Consider the following 19,486-nt stretch of genomic DNA (forward strand, 5'->3'; position numbering starts at 1 on the left):
AGTTCACGATTTTATGATATATATAGACTAATTGATTGATGCATACATTTCTTTACAATTATTTATTTATCTAATCTAATTAAATTATGACATCCACCAATATGACTTATCCTGTATTAATTAATTTAATTTGGTAATGCATTGTTTATTATTATTTTGCATGCTTTTGTTTAAGGGTGAATAGGATTAAATTCTAATTAAGTTTTACCATCAACATTTATAATGTACCGTACCCTATTCAAAGCCAATAAATTACTTTGAATTTGAACATGTTTCGGAAATATATAAAGAAGGCAGAGTTAATATGGGAAGCGAAATAAACATTTGTTTGCATCTTTCTGTGGATTTTAGACCACACATAGCTCTTATGTATGTTGTAGTTGTTTGACCAAAAAATCCACACGTAGCTATCACCTATCTATTGAAGTAGTATAATTATTTTGATGATGCTGTCAGGTTACCAATAAAGGATCGGAAGAATGTGTTAATAACCTCTGCGTTGCCCTACGTCAACAACGTGCCGCATCTAGGTAACATCATTGGGTGTGTTCTTTCGGCTGACATATTTGCCAGGTCAGTATTCAGGTTCATTTATTAGCAGTTGAGTTCCTTGTGAAAGAGCTCGTCCATGGAAGTACAATAACGTGGTAGCTATTTTGTTCAATTTCTAACCGCCTTTAGTCAATTATTAACCGAGTTTGTCTCATTTTGAATTAAGTATGGTTTATCTTTTTTAAAGACGGAGTAAAATGATATTTCTAGGGTTGCCATTTTTCATAAAATTTTAAATAGTTATGTAGTTGTTGTCGATAGTTTTATCGATAGATTATCAAAGAAGATAAAATCATGCCAAAAATCACTGAATTGTGAATTAACATTACGACGAAATAAGGGTCATCTATCCCTGGCAACTCACCAGGCAAATGGACCTTATATTACTTTTAAATATCAACTCTCGTTTGCGCTGAAATCACAAATTAGAAAGCTGAAATAGTACAGCGCCAACAACTGACCTGTGTGTACCGTCTCCGTATATTCCAAAAATATTCTGTATTTATTGTAATAAAGGTAATATCTCTAACTATGAGGGACTATTCCATTCGGTGGTGTGGGAAAAACAGCAAAACATCTAATTACAAAACAAAAGGAATCACATTTCACCGGTAATTAAATATGTAATTTTATAATTTTCGTCCATTATAGCAAAGCTGGAGTTAAACTGGTCGATTTGCAGTGAAACAATTGACAACACCCGTCAATTGTTTCGAGATCGGGCTGGCCATTCGGAGCACAGTTGTCACCGTAATAATTCGACAGAATAGTTTTCAAACTAATTAAATCACATTTCGTCTCTGTTTCTGGTTCTTTACTCGATGCATCAATTATACGTTCACAATGTTACCATCATTTCCAACAAGTAACGGAACGAACAAGTCGTGCCTGATGGTAAGCGCCACGCCTGTCCATAACAGTTACAGCGCCATTCAGAGTTAAATCGCAAAGATCTGAGGGGCACTTTGACATAAGTTGACAAGTCCCATGTGCCTGATTGAATTGAATTTCAACAGCACATTTACCCTTCAAAACCGGCGGCAGAAATAGGTAAGCTGGCAGTGCATCCCTGGACGAACTCTTTCACAAGGAGCACTTCTGCTACTTTCGATCTTTGTACACACGCCAGCACATTAAGCTACACATTGACGTATCTTGTTCCGTTGCAGTGGAGGCGATTTTCGAACAAAAATGTTTAGTCTGATGTGCCGTTGTCCGTACATAATAACAACAACCTAACTAGTGTAGTATTTTCACAAAAAAAATTAATATCTTAATGGTTGGACCTATCGCCTGCACGCAGAAAGGCACCTCTGACTTTATCGGAATTAATGTGCGAAGATTGAATTTGCCATGAGCTTTTCGATTAAGGAAAACGTAGTGAGGAAACCTGCACACATCTGCAATAGTACATTGTATAATAAGGAGGTAAATAAGAAATAGTTAACGAGTGTTTGTTAGAAGCCCGAAGCCGAAAGCTGAGGGCTTTAATGGCTCGAGTCATTTGTAATTTTTACCGCCCGTGCTACATGCATTGTTTTTCATTCATCACATTTGCGAGGAAATAGATACAACGATAATTTATTTCTTGTGTGAATAAATGTCGCTTTACAACACAACATTTATGGATTTTGGAAATGGCGGATTTTTTTTTAATAAATTGCGAGCAGTTCTTCCTTAGATAATACAACTCGAACTAAAATGTTGTAAAAGGTAAAGACGAGAGAAGAGAAGGTAATTAGATATAACATAAATAATTTCCAAATTGTAAAAACAGTGCAGAATTTGAATTCATTTTGTAAAGTATAGTTAAATAGCAAATGTTTACTTTTCTCTCTATTCTTGAAGCTTATGCGAAATACTTTCAGGTTTTTTCAGTATAAAGAACCTTTCATTGATCTTGTCGTGTAAGAGTGTAAATAAAATTAAAAATCTGTTACCGCCTTATGACGGTAATATAATGCAAGGCCCGTGAGTATAATTTGGAACATTACAGTCGACTGTGTTTACATGTTATGACACTATTTACGAGGAAGTGTGATGAAAAGCAATTTAGAAATGCAATTTATTGCTGTACATGATGCTCCCACGCGTGAGAGGAAGCCAATACCCAGCATTGGGACCATGTTATGGATAAACTAACTATTATTATTATTAATTTATTTCAGATATTGTCGAATATGTGACTACAATACGTTATACATTTGCGGAACAGACGAGTACGGCACTGCTACAGAAACTAAAGTGAGTTAATTAACATTTAAAAAGGGCTAACTCGTCGAGTTTATTACGTGTTCTTTTCAGGTAATCCAATTTTCAAGGACCATGTAACGTGAAAACCTTACATTCTAAACTTATTATTTATATTAATTAGTTACTTTTTCGAGTTCCGGATTTCCGGAAATGGTTTTACTGCATCGTACGACAAAACTACTGACCAAGGAAGTCGAAGTTGGATTTTAACGTAATTCTAATGGTGCCATGTAAAAAAAGCAGCAAATAACTGAACTTTTACTAAAGCAGAGAATAAAAAAGTAACAAGAATGGTCACGCTCCACCCTTCCCTAGCTTTAGATACCGCACCGCGCCCCGCATATTGACGGTCACATTAACGGAACGACAACAAGGCCTGTCAGCGAGCCATTCGCTAAGGACAACACGTTGACGTTTAAACTATTTAAATTAATTTATTACGAACGTACGTTACCACCATACCATTATTATGATAACTGTTAATTGTGCCACGTAAGAAGAGAAGAGTTTCTTTCGTTAAATAAGTTTTTATTGGATTTCGAATTGTCGATATAATTTACATTTAATAAATTAATATCACAATAATCATTATAAATAGTATTATCCACTCGCGAGTGCGTGCGAGCGCTTGTGAGTGCCTGCACAGGTACTGAAAATCTTTTTTTGGCGGTTAGATGTCGCTCAACGTTATGGAAATGTCAGTTGTAGATATCAGTCCGGTTATGTAACCGGCAACAGTGACGTTTATTTAGCCAAATTAGTCATTTGAGTTTGTTTTAAATGTGATTTTATTTCCAGAATTAGACGGGCTTTAAGTATAACCTGAAAAATGTAATGAATTTATTTTATTCAATGTTGTAATTGTGACGAAAGACGCTAAGGAATTCTTTTAACAATGATTTCGCCATTGTTCTTTAACGTCTTTTACCGAAATCGGTTAAAGTCATACTTCTGATGTCAATGTTTGACCTCCACAGGCGTTAGAAGAAGGCATATCACCAAAGGAGATTTGCGACAAATATTTCGCGATCCACAACTCGGTTTACCGCTGGTTCAACATTGGCTTTGACTACTTTGGACGGACCAGCACACCGCAACAGACACAGTAAGTAACACACACAATCCATAATACTCTCACCAATACGGTACCTAAACATAAATGTGAATATATCAAGTTCTTAGGTTTTCGCGATTGTTACACATAGGATTAAATTATTACGTTTTAGTTTATGCCTAGTTATTAATATATTTTTGTATATTTTTAGATGTCGGGAATAAAGAAATTGAAAAACAATGTATTTTAGAATAGATGCAAGAACACAACGCAATTGATTCAGTGCGACCATAGATTAGGTAACATTCTTGTACGTTCGTTTCATTTTAAGTATAATTGAATGTTTACCTACCTAAAGTACTGGTTATTTTATAGTACACACATAAAACATTAAATCTATAAAATACCTAATCAAATAATCAATTAAACAATAATGACATAAACTAAAAAATAAAATACAATGTGACGAAAATTTTTAGGCAATATTTAAATGAGAGATACGAAAGTTAGCAAAGGAACTTTTTGACAAGAGGCCTCTTGCCAATGTAAATGTCACTTTGAGATTAAGAACAGTGTGACTATTTGTGACAGATTTCTGCCATTTGGGCAGATTTAATTTTTATTCACTGTCATTGCGACACAACATGTTAATGTTGTATTAAATATGGCCGAGTTTTTTGTTATTTTTGGGAACAAATTGAAAAGTTGTAGTTTTCTGCAGCTACGAACAAACATCTGAAGTGAAGTGACAGGGCAATGTTACATACATAACCTATATCAAGTTTCAACCCCAGCTTCTACAGACTGTACCCAATTAACTTTTTTGATGTTTTGATATTGACTCACAAGTATTGATAGGTATGTTTAATGCACGTCGTCAAAACACTGAGAAACAAAATACACGGGATGTCGCCATTCTTCTTTCGTATATCGCACTGTTATTACAATAGTGTATTAACTCAAAAAGTGTATTTTTTCAGAAGCGATGAAAAACGAATTACACACTTCCCGTGAAAGATTATTAAAATTTATGTATAGGTAAAGTTTTCTACTAGCCAACTTATTTAATGTAAAATAATTATAGAAAAATAAAAGGCAAGAAATAGTCTCATATTTGTGAATAACGACTGTTTTTAACCGACTTCAAAAAAGGAGGAGGTTCTCAATTCATCTGTATTTTTTTTTGTATGTATGTTACGCGATAACTCCGGTATTTGTGAACCGATTTTCATGATTCTTTTTTTGTTGGAAAGAGGGCACCTCCATAGTGGTCCCATTTCGTTTTGAAGAAAATCATCCACCTCTAAGAGTGGCTGATCACGCATGAACATTCATTTTTATAAATAGCGCCTAAATTTTACTTAAGGAGCAATTATTTTAATGGTTGGTTTTGCTATTCTCCAATTCAAGGCGTTTTTCTCTCTCATATACTTTGAGTAGTGAGAACCGATTTTTATTATCTCCAGTGTCAAGTCCTGTATAGTGGCGAACTAGGGGATATTTCAATAAAACTTGGCAAATAGATGTAATTCCATGTACTTTTGAGGTCGGTTTTTTTAGTACTCTGTACAATAACGACTGTTTTTGTCTAGAGCAAGCTCACAAAATTAGTCTCATTTTGAGTTAAGTACACACGCCAGCACATCAAGCTACACATTGATGTATCTTGTTCCGTTGCAATGGAGGCGATTTTCGAACAAAAATGTGTAGTCTGATGTGCCGTTGTCCGTACATTTCTTTTATATTTTACAATATTTTAACGTCGGTTTTATTGACTTGTAGAGTATCAAATTTTATGTTCAGTATAATCTTGAATTTCACATATTTTGAGTTACAACACTATTGTAATAGCAGTGCGATATAATAATGATGGTAGTGGCGACAGACCAAGGCTCTGAAACAAGGGTGTGCATGTTCCATCCATATCTAACATAAATACGTGATTTGATTTCAGAATCGCACAAAGATTATTCCTGAAGTTAAAAGACAACGGTTTCGTGACGTCGCAATCGGTAGACCAGCTGCTGTGTGAAAAATGCGACAGGTTCCTTGCCGACAGGTGAGATTACTACAGTAACTTGAACTTGGCAAGTTTATAAGAATTGTTACATAAGGCCGAGGCGGACTTGGACCCCGAATTAGAACTCTTCGATATTTTAATCGTCTCGTACGATTGGATGTAGTTCTCGAATCGAAGGGCGCTTTCCGAGTTATTCAGAACATTCAGCGTTAACAAGGCGTTAACGGAGTTAGTCGGTGAACTAGATGATAAGAAAAATTTTAATCCTTTTGTTTACATTTTTAAGAGTTTTAAGGCCTAAAATATATGAATGCTTTGTATTGAATAGTACGTTGGGTAACTGTCATTCGATAACTGTGTCAAGAAGTTCGAGTAATCGTACGGGAGTGACGTCATTTCGGTTCGCCTTCGAATACGACAGTTTATCGTTCGATTCGGGTGTTAAGAATAAAAATGAAAAGAAATCGTACGATATCAAACAGAATCGATCGATAACGGAGTTATCGTAAGGTTCTGAAGCAACCTGCTGGTTCCGTTCTTCGTCCGAAACAATTATTGTCAAATAAGTAATACCCGACCAAATTTAAAGGACCCATGATGCGAATGAAGCTTCATACTTGACATTGCTTTTTAACATGGTCGTGTATTACTTATTTGACAGTGATTTTTTTTTTTTTTTTTATGTTAACTAGTAGGCAAACGAGCAGACAAGCCACTTGATGGGAGGTAGTCATTGTCGCCCATGGACACGAGCAATACCAGAGGCATCACCCATGCGTTGCCGACTCCGGAGAACCTTGTTTACACGTGTTTTGAAGAACTCCATGTTATAACGCAAGGGGAACACTTCAGGAGGAAGGCCATTCCACATCTTACTGGTTCTGGGAAGGAACGAACGAGATGCTCGAGTGGTCGTGACGTGCCAAGCATCGAGGAAGTGGGGATGGAGTCTTCTCCTTCGGCGGGTCGTGCAGTGGTAAAAGAGTGACGGAGGCACCAACTCAAAGAGTTCGTCTGAGCACTCCCCGTTATACAGACGGTAGAACACACATAGAGAGCCAACATCTCTCCGCAAACTAAGGGGCTCTAAACCGTCTGTAAGCATAAGCATTGTTTTGAACAGATTGTCGGACGAAGAACGAGAGTACAGGGCCAGGGGGTCGATTCAGAACCTAACGATAACTCGGTTGTCGACCGATTCAATTTGATATCGTACGATTTCTTTTCATTTTTATAACACCCAAATTGAATGTCAACTGTCGTATTCGAAACCGAACCGAATGACGTCACACCCATACGATTACTCGAACTTCTCGACCAGCAAAGGCTACAAACGTTGTTCAGAACCCAGTCATCGAATGAAAGTTACCGAACGTACTATTGTTTACAAAGCAAGAATGTTATATGGAAATCTCTTATTATTTTGAATAAAGTCTGAATTTTGTTCAATTTTATTAATTTATTTCAATGCAAGACTAATTCAAATTCAAATTCATTTATTTTTCAGACAACTTAGTCCATATTTGTTAGTAACAATAATCTTATGTGCTAAGTTAGTAGAGACAAAGAGGACAAAACAATTATCAAATAGGTGCAATTACATTATTATTATACATTATTATTATACATTATTATTATTATTACTTACATATTACATGTAACTCGGTAAACCGCCGAAAGACAGGCGAGTCCATTCTTACTTCTATCATCTTTAGGATACTATTGGTGCTCCCACGCAGTCGCAACATCTGTGACGCACTTTTTTTGCGCATGATTGCGTAAAAATCATCCACGCATGCGTCCGCAAACATGCCAGATGCACTGCAAAAGCGGGGAAGCCTCAACAGAACCCTAAAGATGTTATTGTACAGTACAAGCAAGGAGTTGTAAGCCCGCTGCGTAAAGTTGGTCCACAGTGCACCTGTATAAAAATTCTGACAGAATGCTCTAAAAAGCTACTGTATTCCTATATTTTAGTATAAGAAATCCGAACCGAATGTTTAACTCGAATGTTCTGAACAGCTCGGAAAGCGCCCTTCGATTCGAGAATGACGTCCAATCGAATGATTCGGTTAAAATATCAAAGTGTTCTGAAATCTGAAAATAATTTTAAAAATTCAGGTTCGTGGAAGGCATATGCCCGCACCCCGGCTGCGGTTACGAGGGAGCTCGCGGCGACCAATGCGACAAATGTGGAAAACTTATCAACGCTACAGAACTTTTACAACCAAGGTAAGTAACTCGATTGGCTCTATGGTATAAAGGTTTAGGTAATAACTAAAAGCATGGGGTATCAATTCATTTAAATTAAATTAATTAGTTCATATTCAAAAATGTAGATTTTTTAAATTTAATTTATTTATTTATTATAAACATAACAGAATTTACATGGGTATAATAATTGAACGGTGTCCCAAAAACCAGTTTAGGTTTTATCGTACACTGCCACTCGTCGTCTAGTACAAGTACACATTACATTTAACATTAAGTTGTAGTTATATAGTCATCGGAAATTATCAGCCCAGCAAATACTGTAATTTTAAATTAAATACTACCTGCCCTAACCGATCGACACGCCGTATTAATTATTATATTATATTATAGATTAATTGTGCTGACACACGGGCGGATTTCTGACATTTGATTCAGTAGTACATTTTTATTAATAATATCATGTGTATACCATACACACGTACCCTGGACTCCGTCTGCCGCGATTACCCTGGACACCGCTCATACGCTTGCAGTCTTCTGTAATTTTTCTTTTTTTTTTTTCATTTTAATCTATAATTTATCTTCTATGATTATTCTTCTTTAATTTTTCTTCTATGGCTTTTCTTCTGCAATATCTCTTCTATATAATGTTTCTTCAATCATTTTCCTCCTATAGTTTTTCTTCTTGATCTTCTGTAATTTGATTTTCTTTTTTCTTTCTTGATATTCACTCTTCTGTCTTGGAATCTTCATTGTTATTTCACCCTTATAATAAGTTATATGTTCTATTTCAGATGTAAAGTATGCGGGCATACTCCGATACTGAAGCCCAGTGAACAACTTTTTATAGAGTTAGGGGAGGTAAATAAAAATAATACTAAAAAGCTTTTCCTTAATTAAGTATGAATTAGGGATGCACATTACCATTCGATGTACACTTTATTGCACACACACAGGAACAAAAACATTACATAGATAGATTAAAACTAATGTGGGCAAAGGCCTTATCCAGACAACCTTTGAGATATAGGAAAGCTAATGGCAAAATTTGAAGTGTATAGACAAACAAAAATTTACTTGTTTTTTAACAAAGAATAAATAACGATATGGTATAAGTACATATATTAGTATATATAAATATACCTAAATGAATCTATACTTACTAATAATTATATTAATAGATTACTCATAGATGGCACTACGGCTAAAATGTCGTTGAAAAACCAAACACGAAGAGAAAAATTCGTGAGGTCCGGTCGTCCATTCCATGGCTTAGTTGGTATAGCGTCTATCACGGTATGCTAGAAGACGTCAGTTCGAATCCGGCCGGAACGAAGAATTGTTTTCCTAAGTGTTCATCTTAATAATAGTTATAAAAATTTTGACAGACTGCCCCGCAGAGAGACCGAGAGAGACCTCACAGTCCCAGGTCGGGAGAAATATTTGTAAGGCCTACATTTATTTCTCTCGTTAGTTTGGGTGTAATTTGGTGTGTGTCCATGGCACCCTCGACACAGAGTTTCCTTAGTGCGGGGCCATGTTGAGTGTGTGCGTTATTATTTTATTATTATATTACTTTTTGCCTTCAGTCGGTTAAGACTTTCATTTAGATTGATATTAGCCAGTGAGAAAAGCCGTTCAGATGCCACAGGAGTAGCGACAATCGCCAAATATTGTAGACTTGTTGTACATACTTACTTGTTGCCAAACTACTTTTCTTGCAGACCGATATAAAATGGACAAGCCTTATGAATCAATAGGGGTTCAGAGACTGTTTTGACTTAATTATGAAACATTTAGATCGCAGATGATTGGATTCGCCTTAACCGATTGATCATCGGTTTAATTATTAATACAAAGATCGAACACTCAGAAAAAATCCTTCGAACCGACGTCTTATAGCACACCGTGCCAGACGCTATACCAACTAAGCCACGGAACGAAGCAACGGACCTCACGAATTTATCTATGTGCTTGTTGTCGTATCTTTGTATTTGGTTTTGGACCGACTTTTTAGCCGTAGCCCTATGAGAAATCTATGAAAGTATTTCGTCACCCCGTTAGACACCTATAGACCTAGATATAGATCTTTACAGCTACCAGTCTCGGTTAAAGATGTCGCTATTCACTGTATATAAATTTTTATTGAATTGATATTCAATTATTTTTTTATGTGAAATTATAAATATTATTATAGTTACTATATTCATCGATCGATAGTATTTTATAGTCATAAAGAACGAAATCCAGTCGCCACCTATATTATTTACAAAGCAACGCCATCTAGTGGCAGAATGACGTATTTAATTATGACTATTACTGTTTAAGAGCCTGCAATCGTTGTAGGGCCGGTGTCGGTAGATGGGGCCGCTAACAGGAGATACCAAACCTGTTCTTATTCTACTATGGTTCGAGCGTACTTGACCGAGTTCCGTCGGTGTAGCTGGAGCCGGCGCTGCGGTCGTGGATCAGCGGCGTGGAGGGCGGCTGGTCGGCGCCGGCGCGAGGCGTGACGCGCGCCTGGCTGCGCGAGGGGCTGCGCGCCAGGGCCGTCACCAGAGACCTCAAGTGGGGGGTGCCGGTGCCCGTGCCGGGTTTCCACAACAAGGTGGGTCCACATGCAACTGTAAGTCGTGCGGTAAATGCGCGTAAGGATAGCCATAGTGTCGTCCTATTGCTTACGTACGTTCACTTTTCGTGTTACACAGGGTGTTTTTTTTAATGGGACAATGTTGTGAAATCTGAATCCATAGAATATACAAGGAAACTGTATTAGGAACCCTTAAGTCTTTTTTGGTGAAAACCACTTTGGCATAGTCAATGTTATTTATTTTGTATGAAATTTGACTAACTTCGGCTGTCCTGAGTCGATTGGCACTAAAAAAATTTTGTTCATTTTTATTCGTTTTTTGGACAACTCGCGCTTGACCAAAAAAATTACTGCCTTCATTTCATTTAATTTACTTAATTGTTTTCACGAAAAAAGTCCAAAATCCTTGTATCTTCTACTGTTTCGGATTTCCCCATATTGTCCTATTTAAAAAAAACACTGTATATATTATTCGTTGATTAAGTTGAGACGTCGTTGGAAAAAATACTTTCAGCAGGGGTCTTACCATGAACGCTTATTACGATTCGGTTTAGGATCTAAAACGAATCATCGTGAGACAGCGCTTCATGAAGTGTACGTCACCAACCCGCTTTTTAGTCGTTACGAACCTATACTGAACTGTAATAAGAGTTCATGGTAAGGCCACAGTTTTGGAAAAATCATCAATATGGAACGGCAAAATAGTTTTTTATGTAACTGTTACATAATGAAATCATTAAAATACGAGTATGGGTTTATGAAACGTGTCGACAGGAGAGTTTCATAGAAACATCACACGAGTGTTTTATGCCTAATAAAGTACAGTTACATACACTGCTTTATCTATACACACATTATAAGCTCTCTATGATGTGTTCAGGAACCGCATGTTACGATTGGCGAAATGGCGGCGAATAAAAACTTTTCTCACGCAACGTAGTTTTTATTTAATTCATAGACAAACTAGAGTCGGCCCCAACCGTCATATTCGTTCGATATCAAGTTTTTCATATTCAAGATATTCAAGTTTGCTTATCGACATTTTATTTCGAATAAAACTTAATCTCGGCTGATATTAGAATTGATTTCTTGAATTGAATTGATTTTTCAAAGATTTAACGGCCTCCATGGCCGAACGGTTATTATGCCGATCTGCCACGCAGAGGTCCCAGGTTCGATTCCCGGGCCGGGAGAAATATTTTTATTGCCTACATTTATTTCTCTCGTGAGTTTGGGTGTAATTTGTCTATGTGTGTGTCCATGGCACCCGCGACACAGGTTTTCCCTATGTCGAAATTTGCATGTCATAATAAAATCGAATTCGATGTTATTATGAAGCAGTAATAACATTTTCATAAGAAATTTTGTTCTAACAAAACAATTAACCTTTATGCTGGTCGTAATTTGCGGTTTTTGAACACATTATAGAGAGTTAATGATATGTGTGTAGATAAAATGCATTTTAAGTGTGAGGTGCTCACTACAGGTCTTCTACGTGTGGTTCGATGCACCTATCGGCTACCTCAGCATCACGGACACGGCTACGAAACAGTACGAGGCTTGGTGGAAGCCAGACAAGAAATATGACGTAAGTAACATTTCAACTTAATTTATATGGTGTTACTCTGACGATTTCAAGTGTAATTTGAACTTGAGCTTGTTTTCAGGTGAAATTATACCAATTTATGGCAAAAGACAACGTTCCATTCCACGTTATCATGTTCCCGGCCACTTTGATCGGCGTCAACGAGGGGCATATATTGGTCAACCACATTTACGCAACAGGTATTACAATAGATCAATGTTTCATTTATTTTCTTTGTTTTATTGCAGTTTTTTAATGTAGAATAGACACACCATTGGCCATATTCGCACCCAGGTACGATATATTGGTAAATCAGTATCTAGTCCTAAATAAATGACGATAAATGTGAATTATAATTCATTGGTGGTGAGAGTACTAACTCAGCATCTGTCGACCTTCATGAAGGAGAACTTTTGGCCGAAGGGTGTCATCTATCGATGTTTCCGGGCACCCAAGTTGCGTCACGCGTCGCAGTCCATAAGTGTAAATAAATAAATAGTGTCTTATTGTATTATTATATTATGTTGTATGTATGTTAGTCCTTAAGTATGTATATATTACATGGGTGCCTGAGTTAAATAAATAAATAAAGTATGTAAACAAAGTCACATGTGACACGCAGATATCCCGGGTTTGATTCCCGGGCCGGGAGAAATATTTGTATGGCGTACATTTAAATCTCTCGTGAGTTTGAGTCATCGAGTATATAACCAGAAATAGAGACGAAATAAGGGCCATACGTCCTTGACAACTCATCAAGCAAATGGGTCTTATATTACTTTTAAATATCAACTCTCGTTTGCACTGAAATCACAAATTAGAAAGCTGAAATAGTACAGCACCAACAACTGACTTGTGTGTACGTCTCCGTATATTCCAAAAATGTTCTATATGTATTGTAATAAAGATAACATCTCTCTCTCTTCAGTGGTGTGGAAAAAACAGCAAAACATGTAATTATAATATATATCTAATAATTAAATATTAAATATGTAATTATTCAATTTTCGTCCATTATATCAAAGCTCAAGTTAAACTGTCGATTGGAAGTGAAACAATTGAAAACTCCCATCAATTGTTTCGAATTCGGACTGGCCAATCGGAGCGCAGTTGTCACCATAATGATTTGGCAGAATAGTTTTCAAACAAATTAAATAACATTTCGTCTCTATCTGGTTATATACTCGATGATTTGAGTATAATTTGTGGTTGTCTATATGTGTGTGTCCATTGCACCTGCGATACAGGGTTTTCCTAGTGCGGGGCTATGAGTGTCGCGTTATTAATTGTTAATATTTTTACAGAATATCTCAACTACGAGGAAGGAAAATTTTCAAAATCAAGAGGCGTTGGTGTGTTTGGAACCGACGCTCAGGTACGTATTTTTATCCGCCTACTACATCCTTTTTACGTCATATGATACCTCGTTAAAGTCTTTAGTGTGTGCAGTAAAGTAAAGATAACATCTAATAAATAACCAGAAATAGAGACGAAATAAGGGCCATCCATCCCTGGCAAATATCAACTCTCGTTTGCACTCACAAATTAGAAAGCTGAAATAATATAGCGCCAACAACTGACCTGTGTGTACGTCTTCCTATATTCTAAAAATATATTGTATTTATTGTGACAAAGATAATAATATCTAACTGTCTATTCGTTGATGTGGGAAAAACAACAAAACATCTAATTACAAAACAAATGGATTCACATTTCATCAGTAATTAAATATTAAATTTGTATTTTTTAAATTTTCGTCCATTAAAGCAAAGCTCAAGTTAACTGGTCGATTTGAAGTGAAACAATTGACGACACCCGTCAATTGTTTCGAATTCGGGCTGGCCAATCTGAGCGTAGTTGTCACCGTAATGATTGGGCAGAATCATTTTCAAACAAATTAAGTGACATTTCGTCTCTATTTTTGGTTATATATTCGATGATTGCCAAATTCCATAGTTTTGTCCCACAAAACGGGCCTTTGTTCCACTAAAGGGATATCAATAAATAAATCGATGACCACAGAAGATTCGCCGGTCATAAAATTATGCATGCCACCCTCGTTCCAAAAGATACTTCCATAGACGCCGCTTGTTCGGTGACTATTCGATAAAAAACTTATGACTTCACCCCGTGCGAAAGAGATGCATTAATACTATGCGCCACTGCACACCGTATACGTTGAAGTTCATTCGAGTTGCTTGACAAGTCCGTCGCGTATTCGATAAACGTATAGAGCTGTGTGCTTTTTATCAGGACAAACATACATTTATTTATACTCTAGCCAAATTCGACGTTGAATGTTTAATAACAAAACGTTGCTAGGCAACCACTGATGGCATAGGAAAAGGAAATTTTTTTCAATGCTCATTATTAAGGCTTGCTCTGCCCACGGCCTTCTTCCTTAAATGGAATTTAAATAGGTAAGTACGTAATTGGGTTATGTAGAAGTAATACTTACCTAGCCATTTATTATAAAGTTTACAAAATACCTATTGATACGTATGATTTAGGAATAAAAATAAGTGTTTGGATCCTATCAGTATTTACTGCTAGATAGCAGGTAATGGTAGAGGAAAAGAAACAAAATTGTAAGATTTTATTTGATATTAATTTACCACATATTAAATCATCCAGCATCTATTTCCGATTCTGAACTTGAATTACCACCAGAACTCGAGTGTTTGCAATCTCTCCGTTCAAATAAAAAAAGTGACTAGGGATGACACAAGTTTTACAAATAATTAATTACTAGTCATTTTTATGTCATTTTTAGGTGATTTGAGTCTTCTGTTGAATAATATTCATTATAAACATGTCTTCAAGATTTAGTATTATCCACAATCCAGTTGAATTTCGTAGAAAATTTTTTAAATTGTGATAACTGTGAAAGAGTCTGAGATGAAAACCCTAGAAATCATATGTTTTTGTTTGTTGACATTTATTCTACATCGAATTTGGCTAGAGTATATATGAGCGTATGCGCTACTGTTTATTCGGTAAGATTTATACTGCTAAAAACCGTGCAGTACATTGCCGTGTGAACGGGGGTTTGGTGAAATTTCAGACTCATGGGACTTGTCAACTTATGTCTCACGGTGACGGGCTCAGTGCCAGTGCCCCGCAGATCTTTGTGATTTAAAGCTCTGAGTGACACTGCGACTGCTGAGTTAATATCATCGAGTATATAATCAGAAATAAAGACGAAATGTCATTTAATTTGTTTGAACACTATTCTGCCATATCATTACGGTGACAACCGCGCTCTGATTGGCCAGCTCGAATTCGACACAATTGATGGGTGTCGTCAATCTTAGGGATTGGTATGATTGACAATGATTGATCCTATTGCTAGTTTTTTTAACAATCAATCCTATTACTGTTTGGATATTTGATATGAACAATAAAAAATTATAACTATTTCGATTCATAATCGATATTTGATCAAGTATCAAAAAGTGAAGTGCAGTAATTAGTTAGTAACAAATTGATATCAACAATCGAATTGTTTCGATTATGTTTATAATCGAATTATTCCGATAAATTTTAGTAACTATCACCCATCGTTAACACAAACCCTGAAATCGCAGAGGCCTGAGAGGCACTCCCGTTACGCTGAACCACCAGCACCCTTACCCTTCAAAACTGGAACTATAATACTAGCTGATATCCTAATTTAAGACCAGGTTGGTTTGGTTGTCAGGTGCATTATTATTATTTACAGGAAACAGGCATACCCTCGGACGTGTGGCGGTTCTACTTAGCCAGCATCAGGCCGGAGACGTCCGACTCCAGCTTCAGCTGGGTTGAGCTCGGCACGAGGTAATGACTATTCATTTTGACTCTTGACACAACCGCCTCGAGCTGCTAACGAGGCTGACTGGAATTAACCCATTTGCGGACAAAACAATTGGGATTATTTCAGGTGATGTCGTGCGCAAAATCTAGATACTTTTACCGGCGTTACGAGACCCTCGTCATGCGGGATTGTAATGTCCACAAGAAATACCCTCGACTACGATCGGTCCAATATCAGGCTTATTCGCAAGAATAGTCCCGTCTGTCACAGACACAGACAGGACAGTTGTTAAGGAAATTACCGTTCTTGCACTAGCGTCACAGTACATTAATGAAAAATTTAATTTATGTTAAGAGGAAAGTAATTTTTTATGAAAAATAGTGACAGGCATAAGTCAAAGTCAAAGATTATTTATTCCATAGGTAAAATAAATTTACACTTGAAAACGTCACATTTAAGCTACTGCTCGTTCACTACGCTGACCTCCCTGAGAAAACGAGCAAGAAACTCTAGGGATTGCTCTTTTCAAATAAACTTAAATGCTATGGAATACACTTTGAATCAAATTTGTGTGGATTCTGGAGCCATGTCGTCTTTCCATACATCTTCATCTAACACGTAGTCTTCAATTTTGTAATATGATTTTTCGATCAAAATATTTTTAATGTAGTTTTTAAACTTAGGAAATGATAAACTTAATATATGCTCCGGAATCTTATTGTAAAAACGTATACAGTTCCCCATAAAAGAGTTGTTTACCTTGGTTAAACGAAATCGTGGTACCATGAGTTTGGACTTAGCTCTAAGGTTAATATTATGGATATCTTCTTTCTTATTGAAATTATGTATATTTTTACGGGCATATAAATACGACATAACATTAATACGAGGAATAAAAATCAGTACAGAGTACTAAAAAACCGACCTCAAAATTCATTCATCCCCTAGTTTGCCACCCTTAGAGGTGGAATATTTTCTTCAAATTTAAATGGGACCACTCCTGAGGTACCCTCTTTCCAATAAAAAGAATCGTCAGAATTGGTTCACAAATATCACAAAGTTATCGCGTAACATAAGTACAAAAAAAAACATACAATCGATTGAGAACCTCCTCCTTTTTTTCAAGCCGGTTAAAATAAACTAGCTGTTCTTGATAGTTGTCTTCATAAAGTCACAAATTCATTTAAGGGGCAATGTATACGCTTCTATATCAATATTCCGGTTAATATAAAAAATTTGCCATTCACGAGGTTTAAACCTAGTAGTGAAATAAAAACTTTATACTAAAGGTTATTATACAACTTCGGCGTACTTGGACGACAAAAATCCGTGGTAGTAACTCGTTTAGCTCATGGATGTAGTCTCGATCTCTGATGTGTACAAATTTTATTTACAAAGAGCAACACCTAGAGTTTCTTGCTCATTCTTCTCCGGGGAATACTTGTATTATTATTACGACTACTTACGTTAACTATGTTTTTGTTTGTCCAGAAACAATTCAGAGCTATTGAATAACCTGGGCAATTTCTGTCACCGATCGCTGATGTTCTGCGCGAACTCATTCAAACAACGCGTTCCCGATTTGACGTTGACAAGGAACGACTTTGAGATGATTGCCGCCGTCAACAGACATGTCGCTGGTAATTATAATAATTAAGTAAACTTAATATTACACTTATTTATTTGTATTCAGGTTACAGAGACCCATAAATAATATATAATAATAAATATTATTGACTAATTATTATTTACACGTATTATCTGCGGCGTGTGACGCAACGTGGGTGTCCGGTAGCCGGCCTCAGAAACATCGGACACCCTTCGGCAAAATCTCATCCTTCATAAAGGTCGACAGATGTGTCTCTTACCACAAATGTGTCTGTCCGCTATAGTCCTGCTTCGGCCGACAGTCGTGGAGGTTGTGTCGCTTAGGCTTGCACACGCCTTTAAAAACGTATGCCACACGCACACATACACGGAGCGCATAGAATGCCTAAAATCAATTAGCGCCAGAAGCTCGGTGCCCTCTTATAGCGACATATGTAATCAGCCGCTGTACCTGTACATACGTGGCTGAGTGACGAAAAACTTTCACAGATTTCTCACAGATGGCGCTACGGCAAACAGTCATTAAAAAACCAAAGATCTGCAGCATTCGTTCCGTAGCTCAGTTGAGAAAGTGTCAGGCACGGTATGCTGAAGGCGTTGGTTCGAATCCAGCGGATCGAAGGAGTTTTTCGTGTTCGATTCTTTGTATTAATAACTATAACAAGCTAGTGGAGTAATTTTACAAAAAATAATTGAATATCAATTCAATAAAAATTTAAATACAGTGAATAGCGACATCTTTAGCCGGGGTTGGTAACTGGGTGACGAAATACTTTGATGGATTTTCCACAGATGGCGCTACGCCTAAAAAGTCATTGAAAAAACCATATACAAAGATACGACAAGTAATTTTCAATGAACTTAACATTATAATAATAAATATCAATACATAAATATGCAATATTAACAATACTTCATAAATATAATATAGTACAGTATTGCCATCTGTTGGTGGCGCTCGGTACTATATATCAGGGGTCGAAATGATAATTATCACGATCAAAAGCTTGATAAATATTGATTTCTATAAAATTAATTTGAACAACAAAATGCTACCACTAGCAATGCCATGTTTGTGTCAGAAACGTATCCAAACCTGTCAAATGTCAATCTTAAAACAATTTATAAACCAAATCGTTCTCCCCGCGGAAGAAAGAAAATAATGGAAATGGCATAAAGCAACTTTTGTATCAAAACCGGTGGCCACACGCACACATTTGAAAACGTAATCTTACATGAGTACTAAGATAACATAATTGTGATTGGTTATAAATTATCAAACGAAAATAGACAATAATAAAAAACTTTTGGTAACAAAAATTGAAACCTATTTGGATCTAATAAGGTTTTATTATTACTAGTCACATAAAAACTAAGAAGCCGATGAACATAAACTTCTTGGAACAAAAGTAAAAACTTGACAGTCTACAGATAGGGATGTGACATTTAATTGATATCGACATTATGTTTCATAACTATCGGAATATTGAACTAGGCATTGCTATAAACTTGCTATAATTAGGGTTAACCACGGAGTATATGGAAACAGCATTTAAAGCAATTTCTTCGAGAACTAGCGTAGCTGACTTTTACACGCACACATTTGTTACGAAATACGCATAAGGTTTTACTACACGCAAATATTAATTGATATTAGCTACGCAGGCGTGTGCGTATACGTAGCTACATGCTACAATCACAGCATTAATGATTTATTATACTGTCATCGTATTTTCATTACCCTACTAGATTTCAAGTCAATCAGATCACTGGAAGGGTTGAAATATTAAAACACAGTCATCATAAAAATCTTT

The 19,486-nt window shown here is 36.3% G+C and overlaps 1 protein-coding gene across 1 annotated transcript in view; it reads left to right on the top strand.

Annotated features, from left to right (window-relative positions):
• The window catches only part of LOC113227516 (methionine--tRNA ligase, cytoplasmic), a 54,233-nt gene that overhangs the window by 20,240 nt on the left and 14,507 nt on the right, over positions 1-19,486 (top strand). Inside the window, exons 11-22 of the mRNA XM_026460453.1 lie at positions 457-573; positions 2,721-2,796; positions 3,783-3,910; positions 5,814-5,918; positions 8,001-8,111; positions 8,888-8,954; positions 10,537-10,701; positions 12,170-12,271; positions 12,351-12,468; positions 13,573-13,643; positions 15,990-16,087; positions 17,556-17,704. Of these exons, the coding sequence (XP_026316238.1) occupies positions 457-573; positions 2,721-2,796; positions 3,783-3,910; positions 5,814-5,918; positions 8,001-8,111; positions 8,888-8,954; positions 10,537-10,701; positions 12,170-12,271; positions 12,351-12,468; positions 13,573-13,643; positions 15,990-16,087; positions 17,556-17,704 (1,307 nt within the window). The remainder of the gene's footprint in view (positions 1-456; positions 574-2,720; positions 2,797-3,782; positions 3,911-5,813; positions 5,919-8,000; positions 8,112-8,887; positions 8,955-10,536; positions 10,702-12,169; positions 12,272-12,350; positions 12,469-13,572; positions 13,644-15,989; positions 16,088-17,555; positions 17,705-19,486) is intronic.

This window comes from Hyposmocoma kahamanoa, unplaced genomic scaffold (assembly GCF_003589595.1).
Source record: "Hyposmocoma kahamanoa isolate Upper Pololo Valley unplaced genomic scaffold, ASM358959v1 211, whole genome shotgun sequence".
In the NCBI taxonomy this organism is placed as follows: Eukaryota; Metazoa; Arthropoda; class Insecta; order Lepidoptera; family Cosmopterigidae; genus Hyposmocoma; species Hyposmocoma kahamanoa.